This window comes from Siphateles boraxobius, unplaced genomic scaffold, assembly GCF_051911475.1.
Source record: "Siphateles boraxobius isolate OS27281-9 unplaced genomic scaffold, OSU_SipBor_1 76, whole genome shotgun sequence".
NCBI classification, from domain to species: Eukaryota; Metazoa; Chordata; class Actinopteri; order Cypriniformes; family Leuciscidae; genus Siphateles; species Siphateles boraxobius.
This window is the reverse complement of record NW_027509204.1, coordinates 307,944-325,120: the sequence shown is the minus strand read 5'-3', so window position 1 is coordinate 325,120 and position 17,177 is coordinate 307,944. Positions and strand designations below refer to the sequence as shown.

The window sequence follows — 17,177 nt, the reverse complement described above, 5'->3', positions numbered from 1 at the left end:
TAAGGAATAAAAGCCCGACACGGAGTGGATAATTGCAGTAGAAAGATATTCATCAGCTTCAATTTATATTTAAATGTATTTATTTTAAATATCCTAGTTATTTTTGAAAAAAAATAACCATTGGTAAAATAGCTTTTATGTTTAAAGCCCTATAGACTGGAATAATTTACCAGCAGATATTCGATCCATTACATCATTTTGGATGTTTAAACAAACTTTATCTCATTTTGCGTTGGACTGTTCATGCTATCATTAAAGCCGACACTTTATTTATATATTGGATGTTTATTTATAATTAGATTCATTGATACAGATACTTTGTTGCACATTTATTAGTTATTATTTCAACTTTGTGGTGTTATTTTTTAATTATTGATTGTTGTTTGTCGATGTATAGGTTTTGTGTGTGTGTGTGTGTGTTGTGTTTTTGATATAGTGACGGTGGGACACGTGACCGTCCCAATTTCTCTAACATACAGTATCTACAATCTGCAGATGTACAGTAGAGTTCTGGTAATAAAGTTATGATAGCCTATATCTTGTGATGGGACCATAGAAATACTCCAGAAAAGACGAAGCCATGAAGTGGCAGTGGCATAACTAGAACTTCTTGTCTTGCATTAAATTATACTTTAGGGATATACAATACCTAAAGCATTACCTAAACACCACACACACTTCTCCGAACGAACTTCCTGTGCGGAGCGCAACTGTAACGCGCATCCGCCAATGGCCGCTAGATGGTGCCTTTGCAATACCTTTGTATCCATAGTGATGCATTTTCGACGTACATTAAAGCTTAATTTGGGATAAATTAATTATATCATTAAGTCCCAGCAATATGAAGATTTAAAGACTTCCTCATAGGACATCACTTCAATCTGGAGAAGGAACACAAACCACACACACACACTGTGCTTTGCCATGTGGGGCGGGGCGTCTGACGCAGTACTAAATTCTCGCGATATTCTTCATGTTTAAGAATATATTTGCATCTTCTCGCGATATATGTTGTGTTTATGGAACAGACAGTTATCGCGCGCGCTGCAGCGGGATTCAATGGCCGCCTGTTTTAGTTGTGTTATAACGAATATCACAAATATATATTAGTTTAATTTTAGTTTGTTCTGCTTTGAAGTGCAGGTTATTTTAGAGATATATTAGTCTGTCGTTGAATATATTTGAAGTGCTCAGAGTCGATGTTAGCCTGCTTTCTTTTTTCGTGCTAGCATTAACGTTAGGCGCTCTGAACAGCTTCACATTTATATGTTTTATCAGACTCCCCGGAACAAGTAATTCGCCATGGGCTACCTAAAGTTAATAGAGATCGAAAACTTTAAGTCCTACAAAGGCAGACAGATAATCGGGCCTTTCCACAAGTTTACAGCGATTATTGGGCCGAATGGATCAGGTAAGTTAAGCGCGTTCACAGTTCGCTTCTATTAATAACAACTTTTAATAAATCAATTCATCATTCTCACTCATCAATTCTTTTAATAAACAATGTAGGATAATTACTCGTTTTGATATATTAACACATGCACATTCTGAATTCATTTATACTCCGTATGTCCGTATTCAAATAAGCGTCAGTTTATGACGTCCCCGTCATCTTTTGTCAAATTCGTTAACATATCAATTAGTTAAATCAAGTAATTTACCAATCAAATAAAATCAGTATCAATGAACCCCATCTTTGCACTATAAAGGGTGATATGAAAGCTGCATATGAAGTGTTATTCCTGCAGCTGTTTGCAGGCTGTACTGCAGCTCAGATGAGGTATACACATGTACATGTGGTATCAAGGCCTTTTACACTTGGATGTACACTTTACAAAAAATTACTCAGACCTCTTTCAGTGCCAATAAAGTGATCAGTTTAAAAAAATCTCACTACTTGACTTATCAAAGGCCACATCTACTGTTTTTGAGCCATCCAATAAGACTAGTTTTTTATTGCTATTATTATTATTATTAGTGTTTCGTGCAGGATTCTGTGGCTGGAGGAGCTCAGAGTCTCTAGGAGAGTCACTTTCAGAGCAAAAAGGACAACCGCTGTTCAAAGGCTATAAGGAGTCAATATAGTACAACACTGTGCACACCAAAGCACATATAATAAACATTCCAGAACCAGAACATAGATTTCAATTGTACATTTTCTTAATTCACAGTGTGTATTCAGTGCAACAGCAAATCCGAGGATATTTGTATAGAAGCTTTTTCCCCCCAAAATGAATTGACTTATAGACAGTTGCAACCCTTTCTGTTTTTATTTTAACAATGTGTACCTACAGGGTTCACTGTATAGTGTACAGCTTTATTTGAAAGATTTTTTTCTAATGAAAATAATGTGTTCTGTACCTGATATATCCAAATGAAGAAATATCAAATCAACATCAGAATCGAATGAAGAGATTGTGATAGGAGTCTAACAATATATCGTGTCACAATATATGTCGCGATACAAAAATGGAACAATATGTATCGTGGGTAGTTAGTGACAATATATATTGTGGATAGTTAAAAATAAAAATGACTGTTTGAGAAAAGCATTAAGTTAACAGAGTTTATATAACGTGTTTATTATATATATATATATATATATATATATATATATACAACGTTGAATATAATGTATAATAATGCAATGAATATTTGTGTGTCCTGATGAAGCCAAATGTCTGATGTTACCAGTAGAAATGGCCTACATTATTTTAAATATATCTAGTCTGTGAAAGAGTGCAAGCAGATTCGTCTGAAATAATTCTGTATTTTCAGCTCCAGAATCATGATTATTGTTATTCTGGTGTCTCTATTGTCCTGTGCGTTGGGTTTCCAGCACCAAATCCAAGCTTTTTAATCAATAGTACATTTTGATTACCTTTTATCATATATCTTGGAGATCGCAATAATATCGTATCGTGAGTTCAGTTTCGTGATATTTAACTAATCGTGACATGAGGGTATCGTTACAACCCAAGCTTGTGATTCTAAATGAAATCTAGTTTTCTTTTTGTGCTGTATCTCAATTGTCTTTTATTGACATTTATCTAATGAAAGTTTTTTTATTATCAGGCAAATCCAATCTCATGGATGCTATCAGCTTTGTTCTGGCAGAGAAGACCAGTAACTTGCGTGTGAAAACACTGAAGGATTTGATTCATGGAGCTCCAGTGGGTAAACCTGCCGCTAACCGAGCGTTCGTGAGCATGGTGTACCAGCAGGACAGCGGACAGGAGCTGACCTTCTCCAGGATCATCATCGGTACGCCACACACTGCTCAAGCGTTGGCTGCTGCTCCACTGGACCGAACTGCACAAATAATAGGGTTGCGTATCGTTTGAATTTTAGCGATTACGATTCTGCTTATCGATTCCCAGTTTTGATTCCAATAAGATAAAAACAATGGGTCAATCATTTAGATATCAATTGTTTATTGTGCATTAGAGCCCTGCACAGGCCTCAAATCAAGGCCCGAGCCCGACCCGTGTCCGACAGCTCCTCAAAATGATCAGCCCGACCCGAGTCCGAGCCCGTTTTTTCATTTTTTTTTTCTCGTTGCACAGCGACAGCCTGCCCTATTTGCAGCCACTAAAATAGGTCCGTTTTGTTAGTTATGTTTCTTTTCATTTATTTATTAAGTTAATTAAGAGCATTTTTATTTTTAAATGACGACCAAGCAGCCGAGCCGACAGCAAGTAAAACATTTTTTATCAATTTAACCTCTCAAATCAACGCTAATACTTTACTTGGCTACAATAAAATCCATAGATATAAAACACTTAAGGCATATCACACAGACAGTTAGTTTAATAAATGTTTATTTATTAAACCACAGTGAGTAGAACAATTTTTTTTGAAATACTGAGGCAGGCTCAGGCTGGTCGCAAACGAAATGATCAAATGCCTACAATCTAAACCAATTAAATTAAATAAATAAAAAACAAACTAACTTGCAGGTGATCTTACCTCAAAAATGCACCACAGAACATGGCCATTCTTTTTTCCAGTAGTTTCCAACAGTTAAACGAAAATAAAGTCCAATCAAACAAAAAACATCAGTGGCCTAGTTTCCAACAGCTAAACGAAAATAAAGTCCAATCAAACGAAAAACATCAGTGGCCTAGTTTCCAACGCTTAAATGAAAATAAAGTCCAATCAAACGAAAAACATCAGTGGCCTAGTTTCCAACGCTTAAATGAAAATAAAGTCCAATCAAACGAAAAACATCAGTGGCCTAGTTTCCAACAGTTAGACGAAAATAAAGTCCAATCAAACGAAGAACATCAGTGGCCTAGTTTCCAACAGTTAAACTAAAATAAAGTCCAATCAAACGAAAAACATCAGTGGCCTAGTTTCCAACAGTTAAACGAAAATAAAGTCCAATTAAACGAAAAACATCAGTGGCCTAGTTTCCAACAGTTAAACGAAAATAAAGTCCAATCAAACGAAAAACATCAGTGGCCTAGTTTCCAACAGTTAAACGAAAATAAAGTCCAATCAAACTAAAAACATCAGTGGCCTAGTTTCCAACAGTTAAACGAAAATAAAATCCAATCAAACGAAAAACATCAGTGGCCTAGTTTCCAACAGTTAAACGAAAATAAAGTCCAATCAAACTAAAAACATCAGTGGCCTAGTTTCCAACAGTTAAACGAAAATAAAGTCCAATCAAACGAAAAACATCAGTGGCCTAGTTTCCAACAGTTAAACGAAAATAAAGTCCAATCAAACTAAAAACATCAGTGGCCTAGTTTCCAACAGTTAAACGAAAATAAAGTCCAATCAAACGAAAAACATCAGTGGCCTAGTTTCCAACAGTTAAACGAAAATAAAGTCCAATCAAACGAAAAACATCAGTGGCCCAGTTTCCAACAGTTAAACGAAAATAAAGTCCAATCAAACGAAAAACATCAGTGGCCTAGTTTCCAACAGTTAAACGAAAATAAAGTCCAATCAAACGAAAAACATCAGTGGCCTAGTTTCCAACAGTTAAACGAAAATAAAGTCCAATCAAACGACAAACATCAGTGGCCTAGTTTCCAACAGTTAAACGAAAATAAAGTCCAATAAAACGAAAAACATCAGTGGCCTAGTTTCCAACAGTTAAACGAAAATAAAGTCCAATCAAACGAAAAACATCGGTGGCCTAGTTTCCAACAGTTAAACTAAAATAAAGTCCAATCAAACTAAAAACATCAGTGGCCTAGTTTCCAACAGTTAAACGAAAATAAAATCCAATCAAACGAAAAACATCGGTGGCCTAGTTTCCAACAGTTAAACGAAAATAAAGTCCAATAAAACGAAAAACATCAGTGGCCTAGTTTCCAACAGTTAAACGAAAATAAAGTCCAATCAAACGAAAAACATCGGTGGCCTAGTTTCCAACAGTTAAACGAAAATAAAGTCCAATCAAACGAAAAACATCAGTGGCCTAGTTTCCAACAGTTAAACGAAAATAAAATCCAATCAAACGAAAAACATCAGTGGCCTAGTTTCCAACAGTTAAACGAAAATAAAGTCCAATCAAACGACAAACATCAGTGGCCTAGTTTCCAACAGTTAAACGAAAATAAAGTCCAATCAAACGACAAACATCAGTGGCCTAGTTTCCAACAGTTAAACGAAAAATAAAATCCAATCAAACGAAAAACATCAGTGGCCTAGTTTCCAACAGTTAAACGAAAATAAAGTCCAATCAAACGACAAACATCAGTGGCCTAGTTTCCAACAGTTAAACGAAAATAAAGTCCAATCAAACGAAAAACATCAGTGGCCTAGTTTCCAACAGTTAAACGAAAATAAAGTCCAATCAAACGAAAAACATCAGTGGCCTAGTTTCCAACAGTTAAACGAAAATAAAATCCAATCAAACGAAAAACATCGGTGGCCTAGTTTCCAACAGTTAAACGAAAATAAAGTCCAATCAAATGAAAAGTTAGAACAGTCTCTCACCTTTTTCTCTTAATATTCTCCATTATCAGATGATTTAATCGCGGGCCGCGCAGCTCGAGCTGACGAGAAGTGTGCGTGCGTGAGACTGTCATCTCAGTCATTTGTCAGTGTAATTATAAGATAGGTTAAAAACTGGTTATTAAATGTCTTTTTATGTTTGTTTTTCTATCGTCGACGTCAACTTCTCATATTTTATTTGAATTAATGTCTAAAAATATAAAAAGGATAACCCAAAAAAGGCCCGAGGCCCGGCCCGCATGTGAACTATGACGTGAAAATTATCCCGTAGCCCGGCACTAGGGGCGTAAATAAGTCGGGGGCCGTCGGGCTCGGGCTGAAATGCAGGGCTTTATTGTGCGTGTTTTTGCAAAACATATATTGCAGCTGAATAACATAAGCAAAAATCAGCAGCACTTACACTAGGAACTTTTGCCTATGGTTTTAACAAATACCACAGCGAAAATAACTGGACTAATATAGATTTCAAAGATTAATAAAGACAAGTAAACTGCAAGTTATAAATAAGAATAAATAAACAAATTTTGATCAATTTTGGTCCCTGGCCGGCCGATCGGTCCAAGGCTGGGATTCGAAGTGGTCTAAATATTAAAACATGTACACATATCTTCTGTGGAAGTCTCAGGAATAAAAAATGTTTGTCCAAATGTCCTTTCATGCGCACAACGGACATGATTGTGATTGATTCCATGTTTGGCTGCTTCAGTAATCTGACCTGTTGATGTCTCGTTAGGTTCCTCATCAGAGTACCGCATCAATAGTAAAGTGGTGGGTCTGGCTGAATACAGCGAGGAACTGGAGAAACTGGGAATCCTCATCAAGGCCAGGAACTTCCTTGTCTTTCAGGTTATTAGAGCTGATTCTTTATAAGTGTTCGATTTTAAAGGTGGAGTATGTCATTTCAGTGGACCAAATTGGATTTGTTTAGTATGTAGTTCTGGGCTGCATTTCTCAAAAGCATCGTAGGCATAAGTATATCATAAAATATTTGGCACCAATGGTTTCCACGATCAATGTAGCTTATGATGCTTTTAAGAAAACTTAAGATCATAAAGTCTTTTTACTTATGCAATGTCTTAAATTTTAGATTACACTTTGACTGAGACATATGTAAATACTTTACCAAAACTATAACACATTTGATTAATCGTGACAATGAGCGTTCACTGAACTGACCATCACATAGATTATCAACAAAATCTTTGAAAATATCGAGATATAATTTGTCAATATTGCACACACCTAATGTACAGTATTTTTATTTCTTCAGGTCTTACAAAGACCCTGTAACTCTGGCACTGGTTTCTGCAGATTTGGGGGCTTTTTTTGTTTGTTTTGTTCCAGTAAAAATGTTTGCTGGGCAAGTAAAAATCTGAACCACTGGCTCAACTGTGCCTGTAGAAAAAACCCTCAGCGTTCAGCCCTGTATTGTTCTGTTCCTTTGCACTTTCTCCAGGGTCTCTTTAGTTTTTGTAAGCAAAAACGCACAAAATCATCAAGCTTGTACTTCAAGTTCGAATTACTCAGATTTTTTTATTACTATAGTTACAGGGTCAGATAAATGGGGTCCAGAAAGTAGCTAAGTGTAGATGTGCATCTGGTGTTTTTCTGCCGCAGGGTGCGGTGGAGTCGATCGCTATGAAGAACCCTAAAGAGAGAACTGCTCTGTTTGAAGAGATTTCTCGCTCTGGAGAGCTCGCTCAGGAGTACGACAGACTCAAGAAAGAAATGGTGAAGGCCGAGGAGGACACACAGTTTAACTACCATCGGAAGAAAAACATCGCTGCTGAACGAAAAGAGGCCAAGCAGGAGAAAGAAGAGGTGGGCTATTAAATCTTCTCTTTCTTCTCAGTGTTTGAGTGTCAGAAACCCTGAATAGCTGTGTTCTCCATGTGTCGTGTGCAGGCGGAGCGATACCAGCGGCTGAAGGACGAGGTGGTGCGCGCTCATGTACAGTTACAGCTCTTTAAACTGTTCCACAGAGAATCAGAGATTGAGAAGCTGAACCGAGAGCTCGCCCACCGCAACAAAGAGATTGACAAGGACAGGAAACGCATGGACCGTGTGGAGGACGAGCTGAAAGACAAGAAGAAGGAGCTGGGCAGAATGATGAGAGACCAGCAGACCATTGAGAAAGAGATCAAGTGAGTCTGAGGCACTGTTCACACCTGGAACAAGGAGACGAGAGCGACACATTCACCTTTACACCTTGTGTTTTAATCCGGCTCTTTTGAAGAAAAAACCCCTGCAAACCCGGGTTTGATTTGGGTAGTGCTACAGGGCTCGCAAAATTTGAAAATCGCTGGTAGCCCTTCGGACAGGCACTCTTCAGATTTAGGTAGCCCGAAATGGATTTTACTAGCCCAAATAAAAAGACAATGTTTAATGTACAAAATTGGTTAGGAGTCAAACATCAATCAAAAACTTTTTCTAAACACAAATATCAACAATTGGATGTAAAATAATCAAATTAGAATCATCAATACAAATCTGCATCTGGTTCTAACTGAACTGGAATTTGTGTGACCAGTGTGGAGCATGAGTCAGTCTGTGGCTCAGCCCCCAATGAGGGTATGACTAAAAAAGTGAACACTTTAGTTTAGGGTCTAATGCTCACTATTAACTAGTTTCATTAACATGCAGATGGCAGGGTTTTATAATTTCTGAGGTCCCGGATGTGAGGTAGGTTAGTTAGGGGGGTTCGAGAGGAAAGTTATTTCTCTGATCTACATGTCCCAAAAATTGGATAACAATAACTTTAAAAACATGTCATGCAGCTGATTATTTTCCTTATGTCAGTGAAGAAAGTAAACATAGGGTCAACTGATAGGTTGATTTATGAATAATTTTCTCAGAAGCGTTCATTTACTGAAAGCTACTAGGAAAGCTAGGTAGCCTAACTAAGTTTATTAAATTCATTCACAATATACACATTCATTATTGATCTTATTCCTAACACAGGGCCGTAGACAGGCCTTTATTATCAAAGAGGTCCGAAATTTAAGGTTGTCAGGGGGTTCAAATTTTTTATTTCTCTGATGTGTGCATTTCAAGACATTTGAAGGCCAGAAAAGGATAAGAAATAGCTTTAAAACCATGTCAGTGGCAGTAGATTGTCAATACCTACTCTCTCCTCATCTCCATCACTCTTTCTTTTTCTCTCAGTCTCTTCATTTTGCCCTGTCTCTTCCCCTCCGAAAAATGAACTTTTTTAATTTACTGAAGGCTACAAGTTGTATTATATTATTCTCAACATGTATACATTCATTATTAATCTTGTGCCCAACATGATGCAAACGGCTTTGTTAATGTTTCTTGACACCTCACAATGACAGTAAACTAATTATTACATTACATGAATCACGTTACATAAGCCTTTTAGTTTGCCTGATTATTTGTGTCATTCGTTTAACATTGATGACCTAAAAAAACTGTCAAATATGAAATGTTTAGTTTAGCTACTTACATCTTATCTCTTTCTTGACTATAAACTGAAGCGTCAGTCACTCTGGTAAAATGAGCGCTCAGCAGCTTCTGTGAACATATAGCCCGCCTATTTGATTGGTCATCTCAAATATTCTGGCATTGACGAGCAGTGACAGACCAATGAGGTTAAGATGAACACACACACACTGTCCTCTGTTTCTGACGTGCACTCTGCTCGCGCGCCGCTGCGGATTGAAGATGAACGCGCTGAATCTGATTATAACAAGACTGAAGCGAACACGAATTTGTGTAGCTTACACTTAATCACACATTTTTAGAGGGCGAGGCAGAAGTTTAGGGGAATTTGATTACACTATTTCAGATAGCCCGTCGGGCAGACCGGTTATGCATTTTGGTAGCCCGACTTGAAAATTTTGCGAGCCCTGTGCTAGAGCCTACCTGTCTGTGTACTACATAATAAACTAAAAGAAAGGTTATATATCATATTTTCTGGCTAGTTTACTTTATAAAATTTTGGCTCAACTGTCTGGTTAAACAGTCTCCAAATGATCTTTTTATCTCTTCCTTTATCTCTTCTTTTGTGTATTTTACACTCTTGCCCCCAGTTTCACAGACAAGGCTTAAGTTAGTCCCAGACTTAAACGCATGTTTGATCTGTTTTAATTGACAGCACCTTGCTCTGATACACTTTAAAATATATCAGTCTCAAGATGCACACCCAGTAAAAAAAGGCACATTTATAAAATCTACTTAAATATCCTAATTGAACTCTTAATCTAAACCCTGTCTGTGAAACCTGGCCTTGATGTTTTAGTGTAAACCATTCATTGCTGTGCACTTTTTACTGAAATCATGGCTAAATTGATTTCATAAAAGCAATCTGGGGGGGGGGATACAGGACAACACCAGTTTATCAGTTTGTTTGTGTGTATATTATATTTTATTTTATTAAAAATAAAACATTTTAATATATAATAAGTTAGTTGCTGCTGAAATAGTCACCACAGTCTGTGAAGATTTTCCATTGCATGCCTGACAAATGTTTCTGACCGTAAGTTGAGTAAAGTTAACTGAGTAAAGCTAAACCAAGTATATCCTGCAGGTTTTGTTGGACCCCTGAAGAAAATCGTGAGCAGCTTTTCTATATGATAAATAGTTTTCCCACGGCGTGAAATGTTGCTTGATCACCCGACCAAGCAGAATGTTCCTAAATTCAACTATGATAATTTATAAATAAAAATAGCTTTAAGACAAACAAAAATGGAGAGCCCTGAGCTCTTGCAGGATTAATCAGGCAGAAATGATTCCATATTATCTATAAGGATATGGAAAACAGTCTGGAGATCTCTAAATGATCACATATGATAATACATGATCAGTGCTCCGCTAGTTGTAAAATGTAAATTGGTTTTGTTCGACATGTTGACAGGGAGAAGGATGCAGATCTCAATCAGAAGAGGCCTCTGTACATTAAAGCCAAGGAGAATACTGCTCACAAGATAAAGAAACTGGAGGCTGCTCGTAAGTCTCTGCAGAACGCCCAGAAATGCTACAAGAAGCGCAAGGGCGACATGGATGAGCTGGACCGGGAGCAGGGCTCAGTGGAGATGGCCAGACAGGAGTTTGAGGAGCGCATGGAGGAGGAGGCCCAGAGCCAGGGACAAGATCTGCAGCTGGAAGAGAACCAGGTACATCTGATACCTTCTCCCGCTCCACCCTACACATCCCAGCATAAACGATTGCTTGAAATCGTCTACATGCACAAACCACTGTTAATTTGAACAGAAAAGCAAGTAAGCGTGCAAAGAGCTCTCCCTTTATAATCACTAAAAAGCTGTCACTCATTTTAGTTCATCTAATATAAAGTTCTGTTATAATCAGTAAAGCTGTGTTGTGAACTTTTTCTTCTAAAGTGTAGGGAACTCAGAAGCGAAGACTCGGGTTGTATCTTAAGAAGGTGTCTTTATCGAGAACATGAGCTGTGCGTCACTGTAGTCTACCTAGCTCGTCTCGAGTCTGACTAAGGGAAACGTTCCCTTGCAATTTATATACATTTAGGGGCAGGGCTTAACATTGTGATGAACAAAGCATGTAAATTATGTAAACAGGTTTAGGAACCTGCCCTATACTGAGAGTGTTACCAATTACAAACCAATCAGACTAGAGAACAGGAATGGCAGGAATCCCGCTGAGACAAAAGCTCCCAAGAGCCACCAAGAGTTTCAGTAATCTGATTCATTTAACTTACAATGGAGAGAAACAGGAATGGCAGGCTCAATAGAGAGAAACAGGAATGCTAAATTCAACAGAGAGAAACAGGAATGCAGTCTCTATCTTAATTTTTCATGTGATGTTATGTAAAGAAAAATAGGATCAGCAGATCTTAAATACATTGTTAAATTTGTAACCCTTTAGCTGACTGCACAATGAATCTCTCATAATGTCTATGGATACGTTAATTTGTAACGTCTACATCCTTCGGATGAGACATTAAAGTGAGGTCCTGACTCTCTGTGGTCATTCATAATCCCTTGGCACTTCTCGTAAAGAGTAGGGGTGTTATCCGGTGTCCTCGCCATATTCCCTCCATTGGCCCTTGCCAATCATGGCCTCGTAAGAATCCCCTTACACTCTCTCTCCTCTACACCTGTAGCTGGTGTGTGTGAGCGCACTGGCACCGTTGTGCTGTGGCTGCCGTCGCATCAACCCAGTGGATGCTCACACTGGTGGTGGTTGAGGAGAGATCCCCTGATATGATTGTAAAGAGCTTTGGGTGTACAGTAGTACATATGAAAGCGCTATATATAGCATTGTTTTGCCAATACGCTATTATTATGAAGAAATCTGATCCTAGAGCAGCAGTTATGGGCAGCTACCCACACACAAGACACATAAACTTCCTTAGCTTGCAATATAACTGTGTGTGTGTGCTCAGGTGAAGGCATATCACCGTCTGAAGGAGGAGGCGAGTAAGCGAGCTGCAACACTGGCTCAAGAGCTCGAGAAGTTCAACAGAGACCAGAAAGCTGACCAGGACCGCCTGGACCTGGAGGAGAGGAAGAAAATAGAGACGGAGGTGCGAAACTTTTGGCAAACGTCATTTATTAGGGGAAAATAAACAAACCGAGTAGCTTGATTTGCTGTGATTGTTGTTACCTATAGGCCAAGATCAAGCAGAAGATCAGAGAGATTGAGGAGAACCAGAAGCGCATTGAGAAGCTGGAGGACTACATCACCACCAGCAGGTACAAACACATCACAACGCCACATCTGACCCGGCAAACAGCTGTGAGTGTGTGTGCTTCATCGCTCTCCTCGCTCTGCTCTTCAGACAGTCTCTGGATGAGCAGAAGAGGATGGAAGAGGAGCTCACCGAAGAGGTGGAACAGGCCAAACGAAGAATAGATGAGATCAACATGGAGCTTAACCAGGTACAGTTGGAGAGAGGCAAACGTTGAAATACTTTTACATACCATTGGCATTCAGCAAATATGCAGTTATATCATTGTTAGACTTTAGTTTTAGGTTTAGTTCACAGTCTCCAGAAGGTGATCATCTCTGGTGTTTGACATGGGAGTGATTGATCAAACAATCAACAAAACAATCAAACCATAAAATAAGTTGTCACGATAAATAATAAACTGTACTTAAATCAATAATCCTGTCCTTATCAACAAAAGAGGTGGAGGTTGAGGCAAACCCTCAGAAAGAGGTCCTCCCTTCACCAAGCCCTGTTAGCAATGCCAGCCGTGAGAAATAAGCCACCTGTGTTTACAGTCCCTCAGGCAGAAAGCAATTAACACAGATTTATTTAGACATTCCACAAGCCTTCATAATGTTGTGAATACAGCTATTAGATCTTTGTTATATCAGCCAGCATAACATCATGTGTACTCTGCATATCTGATTCAAGAACGCTATGTGAAGTCAAGTCACCTTTGTTTTTGTTTCATCAAATATGAGACCAATATAAAATACAATACAATATGTAAAGCAGATCCTAAAAGACATTGAGTCAGGGCTCTCGACTAGTGGTCGATCGATATATATCGGACGATATTTGGCATTTTTAAAATATCGGCACCGGCCAATAAGTTTTTCTCATTGACCGATGTGTTGAAAGCGGGACTTTTATTTTGACGGGCGGCACCTGATCACACAGCACTCACTCACATTCTCTGTCTTTATTAGTTTACGATCTCTGTCAGTCATATCTAAAACTTTGTTAGACAGAACGGTTAAACAAAGAAAATAAATGGTATGTGAAAAGTAAAGCGTTTGCTTTTATATTATTTGTGACAGAAAAGGCAAACAATCATAAAATACTTTTGCATTTACCGTATTCAGCAAATGCGCATCTACATCATTTAAACAAATCTCTGAATATCTAATAAACATTTAAATTCACAAACCTTGCGATCGGAAAACTTTAAGTCCTTCATTTTAAAATATGCTGTGCTATATCCAGTTGCCCACTGTGTGCTGTATGTAAAATTAGTGTTACCTTGTCTTTATTTGAAAAAATACGATTACCAATGCGCACGAAATTACCAGATTACGGAGTGCCCTGTTACAGTGTTAACTTCCTTATTATTGACATATTCATATATCTTTTTTAAACAATTACTTTATTTGTGAAAAATACTGTAATAGGATTGCAGATTCAAGAAGTTGCCATCTAAAGTATAAGAATGTTTATTAAAGATGTTTTATAATTTAATTTTAATTATAAATATATATATATATACACATATATATATATATATATATATATATACACACACACACAGGTCCTTCTCAAAAAATTAGCATATTGTGATAAAGTTCATTATTTTCCATAATGTAATGATAAAAATTAAACTTTCATATATTTTAGATTCATTGCACAACAACTGAAATATTTCAGGTCTTTTATTGTTTTAATACTGATGATTTTGGCAAACAGCTCATGAAAACCCAAAATTCCTATCTCAAAAAATTAGCATATTTCATCCGACCAATAAAAGAAGTGTTTTTAATACAAAAAAAAAAGTCAACCTTCAAATAATTATGTTCAGTTATGCACACAATAGTCAATACTTGGTCGGGAATCCTTTTGCAGAAATGACTGCTTCAATGCGGCGTGGCATGGAGGCAATCAGCCTGTGGCACTGCTGAGGTGTTATGGAGGCCCAGGATGCTTCGATAGCGGCCTTAAGCTCATCCAGAGTGTTGGGTCTTGCGTCTCTCAACTTTCTCTTCACAATATCCCACAGATTCTCTATGGGGTTCAGGTCAGGAGAGTTGGCAGGCCAATTGAGCACAGCAATACCATGGTCAGTAAACCATTTACCAGTGGTTTTGGCACTGTGAGCAGGTGCCAGGTCGTGCTGAAAAATGAAATCTTCATCTCCATAAAGCTTTTCAGCAGATGGAAGCATGAAGTGCTCCAAAATCTCCTGATAGCTAGCTGCATTGACCCTGCCCTTGATAAAACACAGTGGACCAACACCAGCAGCTGACATGGCACCCCAGACCATCACTGACTGTGGGTAATTGACACTGGACTTCAGGCATTTTGGCTTTTCCTTCTCCCCAGTCTTCCTCCAGACTCTGGCACCTTGATTTCCAAATGACATGCAAAATTTGCTTTCATCCGAAAAAAGTACTTTGGACCACTGAGCAACAGTCCAGTGCTGCTTCTCTGTAGCCCAGGTCAGGCGCTTCTGCCGCTGTTTCTGGTTCAAAAGTGGCTTGACCTGGGGAATGCGGCACCTGTAGCCCATTTCCTGCACACGCCTGTGCACGGTGGCTCTGGATGTTTCTACTCCAGACTCAGTCCATTGCTTCCGCAGGTTCCCCAAGGTCTGGAATCGGTCCTTCTCCACAATCTTCCTCAGGGTCCGGTCACCTCTTCTCGTTGTGCAGCGTTTTTTGCCACACTTTTTCCTTCCCACAGACTTCCCACTGAGGTGCCTTGATACAGCACTCTGGGAACAGCCTATTTGTTCAGAAATGTCTTTCTGTGTCTTACCCTCTTGCTTGAGGGTGTCAATGATGGCCTTCTGGACAGCAGTCAGGTCGGCAGTCTTACCCATGATTGCGGTTTTGAGTAATGAAACAGGCTGGGAGTTTTTAAAAGCCTCAGGAATCTTTTGCAGGTGTTTAGAGTTAATTAGTTGATTCAGATGATTAGGTTAATAGCTCGTTTAGAGACCCTTTTCATGATATGCTAATTTAGAAATTTTGGGTTTTCATGAGCTGTATGCCAGAATCATCAGTATTAAAACAATAAAAGACCTGAAATATTTCAGTTGGTGTGCAATGAATCTAAAATATATGAAAGTTTAATTTTTATCATTACATTATGGAAAATAATGAACTTTATCACAATATGCTAATTTTTTGAGAAGGACCTGTATATATATATATATATATATCGGCCACTCTGCTCTAAGATATCGGTATCGGCCATCAAAAAAAAAACAATATCGGTCGACCACTACTCTCGACTGAGACCAAATGGACTTTTTATCACAACCTTAAAGGGACATTGTGTAGGAATTTCTCCCATCTAGCGGTGAAATTGTATTTTGCATTCAAACGAATTGTGCTCTCCAGCGCCTCTTTTTTTCAAATGCGTGTTGCATCTACGGTAGCTGTTATGTACCTAAAAGCTATGACAGGATGTCTTCTTCCAGCAGTTCGTCGAGTTTTCCTTGACACAACGAACAAACATATGTTACAGTATGAATTACTGACTGACTTGCCGGGGCCGTGAAGCGCCTCTCACTGCTCTGTTCTGCTGCTGTGACGCTGGCGGTGAACAAAAACACGTTGTGGAAACGCGTTGGCCTCGTACTTTTTGTCCCTCTCTGCTATTATAGTTTTGCAAGATGGCGGAACGACATGGAAGCCTCCGTGGACCTACCCGTCACATGTATATAAAGATAATAAACTCTTCGTTTACGAGGATAAGTCAGATCATTGGCAGAGGTATTTGTACAACTTTATACATATTTATGAATAAAAATATTGATTTTAGATAATAAAATACCTAAAAAAAAACACATTGTCCCTTTAAATTTAGGTTAGAACTCCAATTGATGATGAATTGTTGTGAATTCTCTGGGTTGAGTTGCCGTTTCCGCACGTTGTTGTGGGAGTAGCGCATCCAGAACAGAGTTACAGCACAGTCAAGATCGCGCCATTTTGTGCAGATATAAGTCATAATATTAAGTTTATGTAATATAAATATCTGATTAATCTCATATAGGATGTGTTTTCATTGAGTTCAATAACCCGCTAGACAAGTTCTTCAGTTTCCCGGTGCTCATTCTCTTCAGCTTTAGCGCGCGCGATCGAACAGCAATGCAAAACATTAAAAGCTATGATTTGGATTATTATATACATATTATAATTGTATACGCTATTGTAATAAGTTGTAAATTCTTTACAAGTGTTTGTCCTCTTCAGCTTCAGCGCGCAGCAATGATGCCATTTGAAACAGTAGGCCTAACATTTTTGTAATTAAAAAAAATGATGCGTTATTATTAAGAACTAGTACTTTTTTGTTCTTTCTTGTTCTATTATTTTCATCAACAATATGGTTTGATTAAAATTTCCTTATTGTGCGTGCGGAGGCGATTTCATTTGATTTATCCATGGCACATGCATTTTGTTTCTTTATATGCAGCCCAAGTAATGTTGTCCAATGACTTGCTTGCATTATTTAGGTAATTTATTTTATTAAAATTTTTATATTTGTTAGGCAATAG

The 17,177-nt window shown here is 38.1% G+C and overlaps 2 protein-coding genes across 2 annotated transcripts in view; both read left to right on the top strand.

Moving 5' to 3' along the window:
- Positions 1-17,177, top strand: part of LOC143724587 (6-phosphofructo-2-kinase/fructose-2,6-bisphosphatase-like) — a 219,254-nt gene that overhangs the window by 102,117 nt on the left and 99,960 nt on the right. The gene's annotated exons all lie outside the window — the stretch shown is intronic.
- The window catches only part of LOC143724583 (structural maintenance of chromosomes protein 1A), a 44,255-nt gene continuing 28,079 nt past the window's right edge, over positions 1,002-17,177 (top strand). The window contains exons 1-9 of the mRNA XM_077217747.1: positions 1,002-1,411; positions 3,076-3,264; positions 6,707-6,819; positions 7,591-7,794; positions 7,879-8,117; positions 10,850-11,108; positions 12,356-12,496; positions 12,583-12,665; positions 12,752-12,851. Coding sequence (XP_077073862.1) covers positions 1,303-1,411; positions 3,076-3,264; positions 6,707-6,819; positions 7,591-7,794; positions 7,879-8,117; positions 10,850-11,108; positions 12,356-12,496; positions 12,583-12,665; positions 12,752-12,851 — 1,437 coding nt within the window. The 5' untranslated portion in view covers positions 1,002-1,302. The remainder of the gene's footprint in view (positions 1,412-3,075; positions 3,265-6,706; positions 6,820-7,590; positions 7,795-7,878; positions 8,118-10,849; positions 11,109-12,355; positions 12,497-12,582; positions 12,666-12,751; positions 12,852-17,177) is intronic.